The sequence below is a fragment of the Rhinatrema bivittatum genome, chromosome 9 (assembly GCF_901001135.1).
Source record: "Rhinatrema bivittatum chromosome 9, aRhiBiv1.1, whole genome shotgun sequence".
NCBI lineage: Eukaryota > Metazoa > Chordata > Amphibia > Gymnophiona > Rhinatrematidae > Rhinatrema > Rhinatrema bivittatum.
In genome coordinates this window covers 212,886,399-212,904,014 of record NC_042623.1, presented here as the reverse complement: position 1 = coordinate 212,904,014, position 17,616 = coordinate 212,886,399, and the positions used below count along the sequence as shown (strand labels likewise).

General features: G+C 44.5%; 1 protein-coding gene across 1 annotated transcript in view; it reads left to right on the top strand.

Moving 5' to 3' along the window:
- MINDY4B (MINDY family member 4B) overlaps positions 1–17,616 on the top strand; it is a 171,113-nt gene that overhangs the window by 14,964 nt on the left and 138,533 nt on the right. The window contains exons 3-6 of the mRNA XM_029617353.1: positions 427–547; positions 7,920–8,058; positions 11,230–11,315; positions 17,523–17,550. Of these exons, the coding sequence (XP_029473213.1) occupies positions 11,245–11,315; positions 17,523–17,550 (99 nt within the window). The 5' untranslated portion in view covers positions 427–547; positions 7,920–8,058; positions 11,230–11,244. The remainder of the gene's footprint in view (positions 1–426; positions 548–7,919; positions 8,059–11,229; positions 11,316–17,522; positions 17,551–17,616) is intronic.

Here is a 17,616-nt window from a genome sequence, read left to right as displayed (position 1 = left end):
ATTATTCCACCCACCAACAAGATCATATGAATGTAAAATATGAATGTCAGCAAGCCAAAACACATGAGACCTTCAAAAGATCACAGCTGGTCTTCTCAATCATGCACCCAAGTGTGTCCATTTGTCAGTTTTGTGTTGGAAATAAAACTAATTCTCTTTCATGTTATTTAAATCATGAACTGCATGCAGAAACTACAAATCCATCCAACAGCTGATATTTCGTCAGCAAAGAACTGATCTTGTTGGTGGGTGGAATAATATTAATTATGCAGCTCTTGGTTTAAGTTTGTAACTTATATGAGCTACATTAGTACCCTTTCTTTTTGATTCATGAAAAATTAAGTTTTTCACAGCATGTAAAAATATCACAATATAATATATTGACTTCTGGCCAGCTGGACTGAAAGACTGCTTTAACTTATACAGAAATTTTGGAAGATAGGAATGTATTATTGGTAGACACACGTTCAGCTACCATACTTTGAAATATTACTTCAAGAAGTTGAAAGAAAAAGAGAGGACAAAAGTGAGGAGCAACGGTAGAAAGGTAAGATAAATGTGCCTATCTTTCATTAGAATGTTATCTGGACAATGGAGTTAATCTCCCAAATCTTATGAAATGCATTGTGAGTAGGCCCAGCACCACCGGGTGTGCAAACTATGCAATTGCACAGGGCAGCACACAAGGTGGGGTAGCATCGGGAGCAGAGAGAAGCCCCTGTTGCCGCCAGCAGTCCCAAATCCCACCGGCGGCAGAAAAAGTGGTGGTCCATGGTGCCACCAGTGGATTCAGGTCCACTCGTGGCAGAAGAAGCAGGAGGCCCGTGGTGCTGCCGGTGGACCTGATCCCAAAAGCGACAGAAGAAGCAGGAGGCCCATGGTGCCACCGGTAGATGCGATCCCACCAGTGGTGGAAGAAGTGGAGGCAAGTGGTGCCGCCAGTGGGATCAGGTCCACCAAGGGCAGAAGAAGCAGGAGGCCTGAGGTGCTACCGGTGGACTCGATCCCACCAGCAGCAGAAGAAGCAGGAGGCCACAGCAGAAGAGGAAGCCCGTCCAGTGACTCCTTCTCATGTGCTGGCCCTGCAGTATTCAACACTCGCGGTGCTAGCACTTCCTGTATTCTCAACTCATGCATCGAGAAATGAGAATACAGGAACTGCTAGCACAGCGATGGTTGAATTACCTAGGAGCCAGCACATGAAGAGGAGCTGCAGAATGGATGCTCTCCATAAAGATTGTTTTGGTATGGGAGGTTTACTATATTTTAATGGTAATTCCATTTATTCTTGGCTTTCTAAGGGCCAGCCTCACACCCAATACGCATTACAAAAAGTTTAATTCCATAAGAGTTCCAAGTGTCTTTTTTGCAAAGTTTTCTGATTGGCACCAAGGAGTGCATGTAAATATAATATGCATGTTGTAAGTGATATTTTTGCCTCAGAAGACTGTACAATGAATGTTCTTTTTCATGTAAAATTTGCTATAAATGCATAATTTAATTGTGTGTGTCTGTAAAGTGTGGGAGTGTGTGTGTGTGTGTGTTGGGGGGGGGGGGGGGGGCGTGTGTGCAAGGCTGTAAAGTTTGCCTAGGGTACCTAATACACTTCCTTATCCATGGGATTTGGGGGGGGGGGGGCAGGTCAGTTTTTAATAATAAAGATTGTAGGACAGAGCTGGGCTTTATTTGATGGGCCCGTGACAAACACTGAATGAATTGGGGGAGGAGGGATAAAATGTATTTCCATTCCCATGGGGAAGATTTGGAGATTAAATTGCAAAGTGAGAAGAAGTAAAGGCCAAATTACCCAAGTAATTGGAGGATTTTTACTGGAAGAGAAAAAAGGGTCACAAATGTATTAAATCTAATTGGACCACAGGCCATTTAAAATATTCTGCAGCAGTGCTGCCCTTGTGGTTATGTGCTGGGCTGTCATTCTGTATCCCTGATTTTGGTTTTCATCATTGCCTGACTGATTCTAGAGGGATGAAAGTTCATGCACACTGAAACATTGATCTTTGTGAAGAAGCTTTATTGTACATTGATTTACTATGGTGTGCTTGGAGCAACTCCTAGTACCACATTTCTTACTGCCATTGGAAATCTGCTAGCTCCTTCTCCCTAAGAATCCAGTAAATACTTTGTATTTGTAGGGAACCTCCTATATCACCAGAACCAAATTTTTACCTGAAGGAATAATCTATTTAAAGGACGGGAGGAAAAAGAACAACTAGTGTGGATTTGTAGCTCCCCCATGTAAGAGTCTAGAATGGTATGTTCTTAAGAGTATATAAACCCCTGCCACCATTTTAAAGTGTGGATTTTTCAGTTGACTATCCTGGGGGCAGCATGACTGGTTTGCTGTTCCCTTTTGGTTATTTTTCCTGGAGAAGGACTTTTTGGTTTCTAGGGCTGAGCCCTGAATAAAGAAAGGAGACAAGAGTTCCTTCCTCTTAATTTTGAACCACGAGTTTTGGAAATCCTTTTTTCTGTTTGTGAGGTGGAAGCTTTTTCCACCTTTCTTGCCTCCATTTTGGGTTTCCTTTTTTTCTTTAAGAACTGTTTGAGGGTCTGGGGATTCAATTTTTCTTTAACATCAGAGGAAGTGGTGCCTTTCACTGAGAGAGAACAGTAAGGACCATTTGTGTCTGCAGGGAGGAATGACTCCATAGTCATTTCCAGAGAAGAATAGAGAGGAAGACAAATGGCACCACCCAGGAGTATCCATTGTCTTCTCAAAGGAGGTCTAAGAGGAAAAAGAGGAGCCATCATGTACATTCAGGTAGGAAGGAAGGAAGGAAGGAGAGGAACTTGAAGTAACAGCACTAAAGATATGGACATTGGGACTTGAAATGTTTAGTATAACTTGGGCCAGGATCCTTTTTAACCAGTGACTGAAAGGAAGCAAAGAAAATATCTCATTAATTGGGATGGAGAAGGAACCAAAATCATCAGTTGGAAAAGATTGAGAATTATATTATGCATTGGACTTTACTTGACTAAACAGAAGGTCACAACTTTATTAAGAAGAGCAAAAGTGTAAATATTTGGAGAAACTGTAAAGATTTGCTATCAACTTCAACTTGTGTCAGTAAAAGTTATGTTTGAAACCACAACTGCTTCCAGCATGCTTATTACTGTAGTTTACGACTGAATGCTTATCAGTGCTGTTTATATGAACTTTACATTGGGATTTGAATAAAAGCAACACATAGGGCCTAGAAGAATTATCTTCCCTCTGCTTAGTGAATTTTGGATACTCAGGTGAATTAACATCATGGGAAGGCTTGAACTTAAAAGACTGTATTTCAGGTGTGGTTCCTGGGCCCTTATTTGGGACTATCAGCCCAGAGGTTGCATGTTATTTTTGGTTTAAACTAAGATGGAACACTATGAGGAACTTTGATTATATTATTTATACAAAAGCAGAAGTGTGTACAGCAATGTAAAAGATAATTCAAATAGTTGCAAGATTCCTTCCCTAAAGACTTTGCAAGCTGAAGGACCTTTTTTACTAAAGCTATTTTCCTATTTTATGTCTATGGAAAAAAAAGCTTAGTGAATCAAGGCCCGAGTTTGTGCACTGAGGGATCCATATTCAAACACTACTTAGCTGAACAAATCAGACATCCGGCTAAGTGGTAGCCGTTGAATATCAGGCTATACAACTTATCTGGATAAGTGACTCATCCAGCTAAGTAGGTACCTGAATAGTCAGTGGATGAGCAGTGGGTGTAACTGGGTGGCGCTACTTATCCAGCTAACTTATCTGGATAAGTAGCAGTATTCAGATTTGCGTGGTTTAGCTAAACGGATAAGTTAGATGTGCTCCATAGTAGGTCTAAAGTTAGCCATATAAGCTTATCCGATTAACTTTAATACTTATCCAGGTATCTTGCCATACTGCTGAATATCCCATGTAAGTCTTATCCAGCTAACTTGGGGGGTCATTTACTAAAGGTTTTCTCCCATTTTATGTCTACGGGAAAAATGCTTAGTGGGAATGGGATGCACAAACTTTCTCTTCTTTCAGGCCGATTCTGTAATAGGTATGGGAGAGCCGGTGCTCCGAGTTGAGCGCCTGCTCTCCCAACATGCGCCCAGGAACCTCTCCTGGGCACGCGATTCTCTATTTAAATTAGGTGTTGTGCTAATAAGTAGGCGCTAGGGATAATAGAACATCCTTAGCTCCTCCTTATTAGCGGTAGAAGTGGCTGTCATTGGGTCCCAACAACCGACGCTCTATTTTACCAGCGTCGGTTTTCAAACCCGCTGACAGCCATGGGTTAGGAAAATGGATGCCGGCAAAACTGAGCGTCTGTTTTTCTAACCTGCTGACCAGCGGGCAGATTTTTTTTCAATCTTTTTTTTTTCAATTTTTGGTTACTCCGACTTAACATCGCTAGGATATTAAGTCGGAGGGTGTACAGAAAAGCAGTATTTTCTGCTTTTCTGTCCACTTTTCTGGGTTGCTTAGATCTTAACGCCTGCCGTTGGGCATGTGCTAATTTCTGAGAGTAAAATGTGTGGTATCCTGGGTGACTAATAGGCTGAACGACATGTATTTGCATGTGATGAACACTATTAGTTTTCGCGAGGTTGGCTGCAGTTTTCGAGGCACTATTACCCTTTACAGTATAAGGGGTAATAGGTGTGTGTTGAAAATGCGTGGCCAAACAGGTGCTAAATGGTGCCCTCGGCCAAGCACACCATACTGTATTGGCTTGTTTTTTTGGAAATTATCAGCAACCTCTTCTTCCCAGGTCCTTTCAAGGTCTAAAGGCACCGCCTTCTTCAGACATCCCAACTCTGAGTCCTTGGGCCCTTGGATCCTCAGAAACATAAAAGGGCAAAAGGTTCAGTCAAAAGGGAAAACTCAAATAAGAGAGAGGAAGGGTGGGGCAAAAACCTTCCTCCTCACTTAACCAAAAAGTTTCCAGCAAACCATGGACAGAATACAGGGATAAAGCACTCTGTCTTCTCACCTATCCCAGTCTCTTTTCAGAGAAATCCCAGAGTCCTAACCCAGGAAAAAATAATAAACTTTGAACAGCATAGGATCTGCTGCCCTTGGAAATCTAATTCAGAAATCCCTGCTCTGAGATGGGGGCAGAGGTTTATAAAGGCTCTGAGCACACCATCTGCTCTTCCCATATGGGAAGAGTATTATTAGATGATACATTTAAAACTAATAAGAGGAAATATTTGTTTACTCAACACATAATTAAGTTCTAGAGTTTGTTGCCAGAGGATATGGTGAAAGCTAATAGTGTAGCTGCGTTTAAAAAACGTTTGGACAAGTTTCTGGAGGAAAAGTCCATAAACCATTATTAAGGTAGAGTTGCAGAAATCCACTGCTTATTCTTGGGATAAGCAGGTTGGAATCTATCTATCCCCTGGGATCCTGCCAGGTACTTGTGATACTGGGCTTGATGGACCTTTGGTCTGACCCAGTATGGCAAGTCAATTGTTAATTTCTCTGTACCTCTCCAGAATTTAAGTTTAAACCTTCAGGTAAGGAATCTTATGGTTCCTTACACAGGAATAATGTGAATATACTGAATATACCCCTTAGTTACTGAACCTCACTTAGAAATATGCAAATGTTATAATCTCCTGCCATGAAACTGCAAACTCTGTGTTACGCCCGTCGGTCACAGACGGCTGCGACCGCTGATGCTCACTTCTTCCCTCACTGCACTGACTCCATTGGGAAGGCTTGCGGCCTCCACCAGCTATTGCTGGCCTGCCCGCCCCTATTCCCGGACCTCCCTGGACGGCGTGGACTCTGCCGACCCCCATCTTTCCCTTGGAGCTCCTTAGGCGCACACGCGCGCTTCCCAACCAGTCTTATGCACATCATGGTGGGAACCTCGTGGGCATTCCCCCGGATGATGTCATTCTCCATGGACTCTTAAGCCGGCTGGCCCTGTCTGCCTGTGACTTGGCAACGAGTTCCCTCATTGCTGAATCCGCTTCGCTCACTACAGGAGCTTCCGTTCCAGCTCCTGCTTCCTCGGTGTGAGACGTCCCAGATACCCGCTCCTCAGGGGCCCTTTCCTCATCTCTGGCTATCCGCTCCTCGGAGGGCCTTGCGCCTAGGACCACTGCCTGCCCCATTCCCCGGGGCTCCCTCTGAAACCATCACTACTTCCACTGTGAGCACTTGGCTTTTGGATCATTACCGTATTCTCTCTACTAAGAACCCTCATCGGTGTACCCCGCTCTGCGGACCACTACCGTATCGTCTCTACTGAGGAGCCCTCATCAGTGTACCCGCTCTGTGGACCATTACCATATCATCTCTACTGAGGAACCCTCATTGGTGTACCCTGCTCTGCGGACCACTACCTTATCATCTCTACTGAGGACCCTCACTGGTGTACCCCGCTCTGCGGATCATTGCCATATCATCTCTACAGAGGAATCCTCTCTCTTGGGTATACCCCACTCCACAGACCCTGTGGCACCTCTGTGTCTGTGTGATTTTCTTGCTACACTTCCCGCTCCACGGGCAGTGCCTCTCTCTCTGCTCTCTCTCCAGTACCTGCTGTCTTGCACACCCAGCAGCTGAGACCTCACCTCCCGATGGTGAGGCTCACGGGGCTCCTCCCCGTGGGCAGTACCATCTCTCACCTCGGCCCAGGGCCCACAAACACACAAATCCTAACACGCTTTCTTTTGCCTTAAGAAGGGAGGTCAGATTTATTTCACAATCATTTTTGTTTCTATATCACTGGGGCCAATTGATCCTCTCATCTCAATGCAAACAAAATATTACTGAAGGGAAGAAAAGATATTTTATTTTTGATAGTATGTGCCTGAATTCTATCATCTTAACCTACTGGTAACTTTGTCCATCAGCAGTCCTATATCAGGGGCTTTCTTTAATTCTCCAGGCCAGCACATTGCAGTTAAGTTGTTCATATTCCTCTGAAAAGCATTGCTGATTGCCGGCGCACAGCACTTAGGAATGCACAGTAGAGTGGTCTATGAACTCTACATCACTATAAACATAATTATAACACTATGAATAGTGAATTTTACCCGTGAACAGTACCTTATTGGTACATTTGGTCATGACCTACTTCACTAAACAATTGATTGTCTTTAATGATATATTGTAACTGAACCTTTAGCGGCACCTGTTAGAATGTACTATAGTACGCCCTCACCTACATTAATTTATGTGCCTACATGTAAACCGTTGCGATGGTATATAACTTAGCGACGGTATAGAAAAGATTTTAAATAAATAAATAAAATAAAATAAATCCATTTATAATGTACTATGTATAAACTGTGACAGAGCAGTAAGACAGGCCCTGTATTCACTGAGGAGTTCCCTGGAAAGGATTCTGGGTGGGGAACTCCACTTGACTTCTGTCTGAGGTTTTGTAAATGGTTTGATAATGCTTTGAATGTGTGATTAGAAAAAGTACTGATGAGACAATTCCAAGGAAGAGTTTCCAGACAGCATCATGAATGGGAAAATTACACTATGTATGTGAACTTAGAAAAAAGTATGGAAAGAGCCATCACTGAATTCTACAGTGTCTCCTTTAAGAGGCTTGAGGAAGGAGACCCTTTACCGGGAGTATTACTGGCATTATATAATCCTGAATTCAAAGTTTGGAGAGGAGAATAGGGGGGGGGGGATTATGTTTACATTTATTAGAATTCATATGTCGCCTACACACAAGGAACTAGGTGACGTACATTACAAACACTCATAATATAAAATACACACTACCAGGCATCCTGAACAGATTCATGGAACAGAATTGCTCATATTTCCTCTAAAAAAGCTTATCTGTGCTTACCGATGCCTCCAAAACTAAGGGGAAAGTGAGGGTTTTTCCCTCTATTCCCACACAACTTACTGAGCAGGCTCCAATTACGAACTTTCTGAATTTCAGATCTGCAAAATCCGTGGCAGGTTCCCCCGCTGCAAGTTCGCCTGGAGGAAAGTGAGACTGCAGGAGGAAGTACTGCTGGCGTCGGCACAGCCAGGAAGCAGAGGTGATTCAACGAAGGAGGACTCTGTAACTCCCGAAGGTTTGGATACTCCATTGTCCTCTACTAGCACCCCTTTAACATCGAGTGAGTTATCTGACCTGTGCCCCCTGTCAAGCCCTATGGGAACTAACTGCTGGGTTATCCGTAGCTGTGAGAACTTGCAACAATAAGATGGACTCATTAATAGCTTCTATGAGTTCTAAAATTCAAGAGCAGGAGAATTCTCTCTCTACAGTTAAGGCTTCAGTTGCTAAAGTTGAATCTGAAATTCAATATATCAAAAGTTTTAATATGGCAACAATTAAGGACAGAGCAGCATTATCACGGAGGCCGGAGATGTTAGAAAACTGGAATCGCCGCTTGAATTTAAGACTGATCAATTTTCCTCGGATGATGGGAGAACTTCCAATAATTACCTTTAAGAGCTACCTCTCTGAGGTACTTCTTTTGCCTGAATTATATTTTCCACTGATTAATAAAGTATATTTTTTGCCTTCTGCCACTGCAGAGAATCGTTTAACTACTGATAGTGGAGCACCTCCCTTAGATTTTCAGAATTTAACTACCTTTTTGGAATCCTCGGGGGTAGAGATAATTGATCAAGCTACGTTGTTAGTTTCTCTTATAGTTGAGCAGGATATTAGCAAGCTAATGTCGTGCTATTTTCGACACTTAAATTCTTTATTTCATGGCTTTAAAATTCGTATGTTTCCAGATATCTCTAAAGTTACCCAGGAGAGAAGAACAGGGTTTCTAATTATGAGACAGGAGACTATTTCTTTAGGAGCTACTTTCCTTTTGAGGTACCCATGCAAATGTATCAAGAAAAATAATGACTGTTATATATTTTTTGCCCCCAGAACAAGTGAGAGCTTATTTAGATTCACATGTTACTTAAGAGTTGAACCATTAGGGATCCAAATTAATAATTAATATATAGCTCTGTAATGTCAGGACAATGCTTTTTTCTTCTAAATATTTCCTAGTACTCCTCATATATAATGCCCCCCTATTGCTATGTTGTAATAAGATTTGGTATAACCCATTGGATAACTTTATTTCCTAATTTTTGCTGTTGAAAAATGTGATTTCATGTGGTTTATACATGTTTCCTGGGTTAAATACTTATTTGTATTGGAAAGTTATAAATAAAGAATAAAAAAAATATACACTACCATAAAACCATAGTTCGTCATCAAATATATAAACTGACAAGAATCAACTGGAAACCTGAATATGGGCAATATTTAAGTAGACAAGTAAGCTTGCTAAAATAAAAAGGGGTAGATCTTTAAAAAATACGCGATCGCGTACTTTTGTTCGCGCACCAGGCGCGAACAAAAGTACGCTGGATTTTATAAGATACGTGCGGCTACGCTCCGGGGTCGGCGCACGCAAGGGGGTGCACATTTGTGCAACCTGCGCACGCCGAGCCCAGTGCGCGCTGCCTGTTCCCTCCGAGGCTGCTCCGATTTCGGAACTTTCCTTCGCCCTCCCCCCACCTTCCCCTCCCTTCCCCTACCTAACCCACCCCCCCCCCCCGGCCCTATCTAAATCCCCCCCCCTACCTTTGTCGGCAAAGTTACGCCTGCTGAAAGCAGGCGTAACTTTGCGTGCGCCGGCCAGCAGCCCCGCTCCGTCCTCCGGTCCCAGGGGCTGGTCTGGAGGCCTCGACCACGCCCCCGGGCCGGCACCACGCCCCCGGGCCCGCCCCCGAAACGCCACGGCACGCCCCCGAAACGCCACGTCGTTTCGGGAACGCCCCGGACACGCCCCCTCCCGCCCCTTTTCGAAAGCCCCGGGACTTACGCGCGTCCCGGGGCTTTATGTGCGCCGGCGGCCTATGCAAAATAGGCGCACCGGCACGCGAGGGTCCTGCTCGCGCAGGCCTTTTAAAATCCGCCCCAAAGGTTTTAAGCACCAGTTTAAAATACTTCAAACAGTTTGATTGGCACAAACTTTCTGGCCGTGTGGTGTGACCTAGGTGCCTTTTTCCATGGAGGGGATTCTGCAGAGGCTTTTCCGTCAAGGAGCAAGGCCAGAGGCCAGAGCTGGCCTTCCCCCCACTGGGGAAAAGATGAGGGATCCAGACTGCATCCTGAAAGGATTAGGCACCAGTTCAGAAAGCTGTGGCATGAGAGAGGTCCCACCATTCATGGAAGAGCAGAGAGAAAGGGTGAGCTGGATAGATTTGAGCAGGAGAATCTGGGGAACCCCTTGCCAAAACCTCAAGGAGAGATCCTGTGAGACTCCAAGGTGCTCTTATATTGGATCAATATTGTGGTAACTCAGCTGAAGGAAATTTGAAAGTAATATTTTGTGAAGAGATTTCATAGTGTAAGATGGGGAGAAGTGGCTGGGGAAAGTAATTCTGTACCAGCTTGAGACTGGTGGTTTGTAACTCTATGTTTGGGCAACATGTTATTATGAAAGCTGATGCTGCTGCAGCCTGGCTGTGGGAGCTTGTGAATCCCCGAATTAATCAGTGACTTTTAAAACTCTTTTATGAAGTCTGGCTGCTGGTAACCCCAGAAAATAAGTTTGTTTGAATATATCTTCTCAGTAGGTTCCTGTTTTATCTACAAGTGTGAGTTTCTATAAGGACAAGTTAGGAAGAGCAATCAGAGAGGGGTGACCTATGTGGTTTGGGTTCCCTGACCAGCTCAGAAATTCTGCCCTTGCCTATGGTCTACCACACTATCCCCTTGACCCATTTATTACTTAGCCCTACCGAGAGGCTGGCGTTGTGCTTCCAAACAGACACCAGAGCCTCTCACATTTTGTGTTCCCCTTTTAGGGAGTGGGGGAGTTGGGTAGGGAGAGGGAGAGGGATTACAAAACCAGAGAGAAAAAAAATACAGGGCTGTAATCCTGAAAGAGTAATCATGCATTGAGGGCACGAGCTTACAATAACAGTGAGAGAAAATGGTCTAGCGGTAATGGCAATGAGCTGGAAACCAGAGTTCAAATCCTACTGCTCCCATTGACACTCCTTGTGACATGGACAAGTCACTTTATTTCCTGTTGCCTTGGGTATCCCCTTAGATTATAAACTCTTTGGGGCAAGGATTTATAGTACTTGATTTCTACAAAATTCTGTAAGCTGCTTGAGCATCATTTGGAGAACTGGGCTAAAAATTATTCTTCTTTACTGGTTGCATAAAGAATCTTTCTCTGATCCTGCTTTTCATATTTTCCTCCTTGTAACAGATTTGTGCACAAGTCATGGAATTAGATGAGATAGCAAGCAAACTTTCAAACCTGAATAAATGGAGAAAATTCTTTACTTGCCAAGGGTAAGGTTTTCCTGTATCCGTCTCATCTATGCAGTAAATTAACTCTTTAAACTGTTTTGTATGTGTGAATATATAATAAAAATAAGCTGCATCAATATCAAAGTTCTGCATTAATATTCAGATGGTATGGGGCTAGTATATTCTGTTTAGAAACTGCAGGAATTTTTATGCAGGCAGAAGGCAAGCATTGTCAAGTTAAGTGTAAAACATTGATAAGGCAGACTAAGGCCTATATTTTCTAAAACACTGTGGTGTCGTGAATCGCGCGGTGCAGGGGGGACGGGTCTGTGAAAGCCGGCAGCGATCGCACCTCTGTGGTGAGATCGCTGTCGGCCTTCGCACCCAATAGCACCCAATAGTGCCCAATAGCGCCATCATAAAAGGTGGTGCTATTGGGCGCGAAATGGCCAGCGAAAAGGCTCCTTACCTTTTCGCTGTCCATGCTGTCTTTGCGGCGTCCACCCCGACTCTTCCTCTTCCGGGGCAGACGCCGCCCCAACTCCGCCGCTTTTTAGCTATCGCATGCGAAAAGGGACGTTTCGCATGCAAAAAGTCCCTTTTCGCGTGCGCTAGCTTTAAAAAATGACCCCCTAAGAGAGAATTTGAAATGAAGCTAGCCATACAGGCAAAAACTCATAATAAAAAGATTTTTAAATATACCTGAGGCAAGAAATCTGTGAGGGGGTCAGTAGGACCTTTAGATGACTGAGGGGTTAAAGGGGTTAAGGCCATTGCAGAAAGACTAAATGAATTATTTCCTTCTGTGTTTACTAATGAGGATGTTGGGGAGATACCGGTTTCAGAGATGATTTTCAAGGATGATGAGTCAGATAAACTGAACCAAATCACTGTGAACCTGGAAGATATAGTAGACCAGATTGACAAATTTAAGAGTAGCAAATCTCCTGGACTGGATGGTATGAACCCCAGGGTTCTGATGGAACTAAAAAATGAAATTTCAGATCTATTAGTTAAAATTTGTAACCTTTTATTAAAATCATCCATTGTACCTAAACTCTGGAGGGTGGCCAATGTAAACTGAATATTTAAAAAGGGCTCCAGGGATGATCCAGGAAACTATAGATCAGTGAGCCTGTCTTCAGTGCCAGGAAAAGTAGTGTAAACTATTCTAAAGATCAAAATCACAGAGTATATAGAAAGACATGGTTTAATGGAATACAGTCAGCATGGATTTACCCAAGGCAAGTCTTGACTCACAAACCTTCATTTTTTTTGAAGGGATTAATAAACATGTGGATAAAGGTGAACCGGCAGATGTAGTGTATCTGGATTTTCAGAAGGCATTTGACAAAGTCCCTCATGAGAAGCTTCTAAGAAAAGTAAAAAGTCATGGGATAGGAGGCAGTGTCCTTTCATGGATTACAAACTGGTTAAAAGACAGAAAACAGAGAGTAGGATTAAATGGTCAATTTTCTCAGTGGAAAAGAGTAAACAGTGGAGTGCCTCAGGGATCTGCACTTGGACTGGTGCTTTTGAATATATTTATAAATGGTCTGGAAAGGAATACGACAAGTGAGGTAATCAAAATGTTTTGTAATCAGATGTTACAAAATTATTCAGAGTAGTTAAATCACAAGCGGATTGTGATAAATTGCAGGAGGACCTTGAGAAATTGGAAGATTGGGCATCCAAATGGCAGATGAAATTTAATGTGGACAAGTGTAAGGTGTTGCATATAGGGAAAAATAACCCATGGTGTAGTGATACAATGTTAGGTGCCTTATTAGGAGCTAACACCCAGGAAAAAGATCTAGGCATCACAGTAGATAAAACATGAAAATTGTTGGCTCAGTGTGCTGTGGCTGTTATGGAAGCGCTAGGAGAGTGGTTCCAATTTCCAGGGGACTGGGCCACGGCTCGACCCCAGAGGAACTCTGAAGAGGTGCCGAGGCAGATGAAGCTTGGCCGAGCATGGGCTGGACCAGAGCGAGGCTGGAGTGAAGACAGGCGATGGAATCCGGAGCAGGAACAAGGCTGGAGCGAAGACAAGGATGACTGAAGGAACTGACCCTCCACCGGACCTCCATGCTTCGGGAAGACCAACAACACAATGGTGGTCTTATGAACAGTCCTCCGACCATTCCAAGCCCTTTCAGACCTGCCGCTGGGTAACGGCAAGAAGTGGCAGACTGGACAGAGGCCAGGGGCAAACAAAGACTGGAACATGTAGATTCAGATGAAGACTCAGGCGAAGATGTAGGTACTTGGACGAAGACTCAGGCAAAGACGTAGGTACTTAGACGAAGACTCAGGAGTGAGGTTCTGAAGATAAGGAGTCAGGAGCGAGGTTCAAGAGCTGGGTTGAGACTGCGATGCATCGCGCCCTACACAGCCCACCCACAGGGCTGGTTGCACGCGGACCACGCTGGGACCGACGTAGACTCTAGATGAGATAGTGGAATAACTGAGAGGAGCATGTCTCAGAAACTGAAGAGGCCTGCACTGGAGTGCGCCCTACACAGCTGCCAGTGGCTGGTTGCGGACCACGCTGGGATGGCACAGGTTCTGGCAGAGTCTTTGGCATGGATGGAGCAGACACAAGGGAATCCGAGGGCCGGCAAGGTTCAGGACACAGGGCCAAGATAGAACTTGGCTTCAAGCAAGGATTACCCTTCGGAGGCTTGTGCTGCAGTAGTGAAGAAGGCATTGTACCACGAAGCGCCCTACACAGCCCGCCCGTGGGGCTGGTCGCGGACCACGACATGGCACGCCAGGAAAGGTGGCGACGAGGAACCAAGAGTACAGGACATCTGGACTGGATCACGGACATCAGGAACGGAGGACCGACATCAGGGCTGGATCACAAACATCAGGAACGGAGGACGGGCATCTGGACTGGATCACGGACATCAGGAACTGGAAGACAGACATCAAGACTGACCATGGACATCAGGAGCGGAAGACGGAATCTGGAGTGGATCAAGGACATCAGGAACGGATCACGGACTTCAGGACGAAACATGGAGCTCCAACAGGAAACAAAGAACACAGGACCTTGAAGAAGAGCTGGAACAGAGAAGACTCCTGGAGCGAAGAACAGGAACAGCTTGGAGAAGAGACAGCTGAGGGGAGATATGATAGAGGTGTTTAAAATCATGAGAGGTCTAGAACGGGTAGATGTGAATTGGTTTTTTACTCTTTCGGATAATAGAAAGACTAGGGGGCACTCCATGAAGTTAGCATGTGGCACATTTAAAACTAATCGGAGAAAGTTCTTTTTCACTCAATGCACAATTAAACTCTGGAATTTGTTGCCAGAAGATGTGGTTAATGCAGTTAGTATAGCTGTGTTTAAAAAAGGATTGGATAAGTTCTTGGAGGAGAAGTCCATTGCCTGCTATTAATTAAGTTGACTTAGTTTTTGGGTACTTGCCAGGTTCTTATGGCCTGGATTGGCCACTGTTGGAAACAGGATGCTGGGCTTGATGGACCCTTGGTCTGACCCAGTATGGCATGTTCTTATGTTCTTATGTTCTTAACATCCAGGAGAATCTAACTCCTTGCGAAGGCAAGGCTGGAATGAACGCTGGGCCCTTTTGGAGGGCTGAAGAGGACTACACCCAGGGAGGAGCTAGCAGGGGGCCACACCTGGCTGGCCCTTTAAATGCAGAGTAGAGGCGCTTGCTCGCGCCTAAGGAGAGCTGGAGAAGGGAGCAGGGACGTTGGTGGCGTTCCTACCACGTAGAAGGCCCAAAGAGGGGAAAGAACAAGCTGCAGGAGCGGCTCCTTGCCACGAAGAAGGAAGGCAGGCTGCAGGCACCGGCAGGGACGCTGAAGACCCTGGCAGCAGCGAGGATGGCTCCCTGCCGTCCAAGGACCCCAAGAAGGAGCAGGAGTGGCTGCGATGTCCCCAGCCGCATGGGAAGGCTCCCAGCGACTCGGCCTAGCCGCGCAGGACAGAAGACTGCCACAGTCTCCAGACCGCGGAGAACGGCAGTGGACTGCCACGCTCATGGGAGCAGCATCAGCAGCCCGACTAGCCGCGAAGGTAGAGGACCTGCCTGTGCTTGTCGCGGGCAGCTTCACAACAGTGGCAGTTAAAAAAACAAGCAGAATGTTAGGAACTATTAGGAAGGGAATGGTGAATAAAACGGAAAATGTCATAATGCCACTGTATCATCTCATAGTGAGACCACTCCTTGAGTACTGTGTACAATTCTGGTTGCAACATCTCAAAAAAGATATAGTTGCGATGGAGAAGGTACAAATAAGGGCGATACAGAGAAGGGTGACCAAAATGATAAAGGGGATGGAACAGCTCCCCTATGAGGAAAGCTGAAGAGGTTAGGGCTGTTCAACTTGGAGAAGAGATGGCTGAGGGGGATATGATAGAAGTCTTTAAAATCATGAGAGGTCTACTTTTGGATAATAGAAGGACTAAGGGCACTCCATGAAGTTAGCAAGTAGCACATTTAAAACTAATCGGAGAAAATTCTTTTTCACTCAAAGCACAATTAAGCTCTGGAATTTGTTGCCAGAGGATGTGGTTAGTGCAGTTAGTATAGCTGGGTTTAAAAAGAGTTTGGATAAGATCTTGGAGGATAATCCATTAACTTAATCAAGTTGTCTTAGAGCAGCGATTCTCATCTGGTGTGTTGCAAACACACCAGTGCGTCGCCATGTACCAGCAGGTGTGTCGCATGCTACCCGCAGCCGGTGGGGTCAAAAACTCGAAGACCGGTGCTGCTGGCCACCGCTGAAGACCAGGCTGGTGGGCCCGAAGATTGGAACCATTGGCCACTGCCACCCGAGACCAAGCCAGCGGAACCAAAGACGAACTGTTCAACTGGGGGCCAGTGAGTGTGTATATGTTTATGTATTTAAGATCGGAAGGGTGCTTTTGTGGTGTGTGGTGTGTGTGTGAGGCAGAGAGAGTGCATCTGTGTGTGTGGTGTGTGTGTGTGTGTGTGTGTGTGTGTGTGTGTGAGAGAGAGAAACTGGTCGAGGAGAAGATTGGTGTGTGAGAGACAGAAACTGGTCCTAAGGGTGTGACTTGTGTGTGTGAGAGAGAGAAGAGACTGGTTGTGGTCCCTAAGGAAGAGGACCGTGAAGACAGCTTCAGCAGCCCCTGCTGCTTCTGGTGTGGCCTCCAAGGGAAAGGAGTTGGAGAACTGCTGGAGAGGGTAAGTAAAGGTGGCTTTTTAAGTTCAATTTTCTTGATTGATTGCCATTTTAATTATTGGGTATTATGTGATGTGTCTGCTGTTCTGAAATATTTTATTGGTGTTTGGAGAATTTTTAATAATTTGTAAGAGTTTTTAATTGTTAGATGTTGTTCTGTTCATCAGTTCTTTTGAAACATTTATTCATATAGTTTTACAACTATAAAACTATGTGGGGATCTATAGCAGCTTGGCTTATTCTGTTTTCCTAATTGGAGGTGTATTGGTGTTTAGGGCCTGATTTAATATTTTAGTGTTGCCTTTTTATAGGTAGGGTTGTTCCATTTGAGTGCATGCCATAATGCAGGTGTAACTTTGTGCGAATTAGTTTGTGTACATTATTGCAGATCCTGATACTATGTTAGGTGCTATATTTCTGTTTCTATTTCTCCAATTTTGTACTGCATGCAGAGTGGCTTTTTTGGGTTTCCATTCCAGTTTCTGTCTCCATATTTGTAATTTGTGGTCTTTCTGTACTTGGTGAAGGTTGATCTTATGTGTATGACTGAGGTGAGGTATTTAACTAGCAGGTAGGCTAGTAACATGCCTCACCTTATTTGTTGTATGTTCTCAATAGGACATGCTGCTCTCTTTTTATAAGTAGGGCTATTGCACCTGGTAGTAGAGAGAATTTGTGTTGCTGTTATTGAAATAACATCAGAATATCTTTTTTGTATGGTGAGTTGTACGGGGTGGGGTTAGATTTATGATGGTCATGTGTTCAATGTATCACGAGTGTGGGAATTATCTATCATGTGTGTCCTGACAGTAAAAACGTTGAGAACCACTGACTTAGGGAATAACCACTGCTATTACTAGCATCAGTAGCATGGGATCTACTTAATGTTTGGGCACTTGCCAGGAACTTGTAGCCTGGATTGGCCACTGTTGGAAACAGGATGCTGGGCTTGATGGACCCTTGGTCTGACCCAGTATGACATGTTCTTATGTTTTTAAGTGTGTTTTTCTACATCTATATAACAAAGCATTCAGTCCTTCACAGTGCTCTCTTCATTGTTTGCAGATTGGAAGGCAATAAAGCAGCAGAACAGGTAGGACATTTGTTTTTGATGAATAGCATGATAAAGTCTTCAGTGTAAATGTTCATTTTTCTTCTC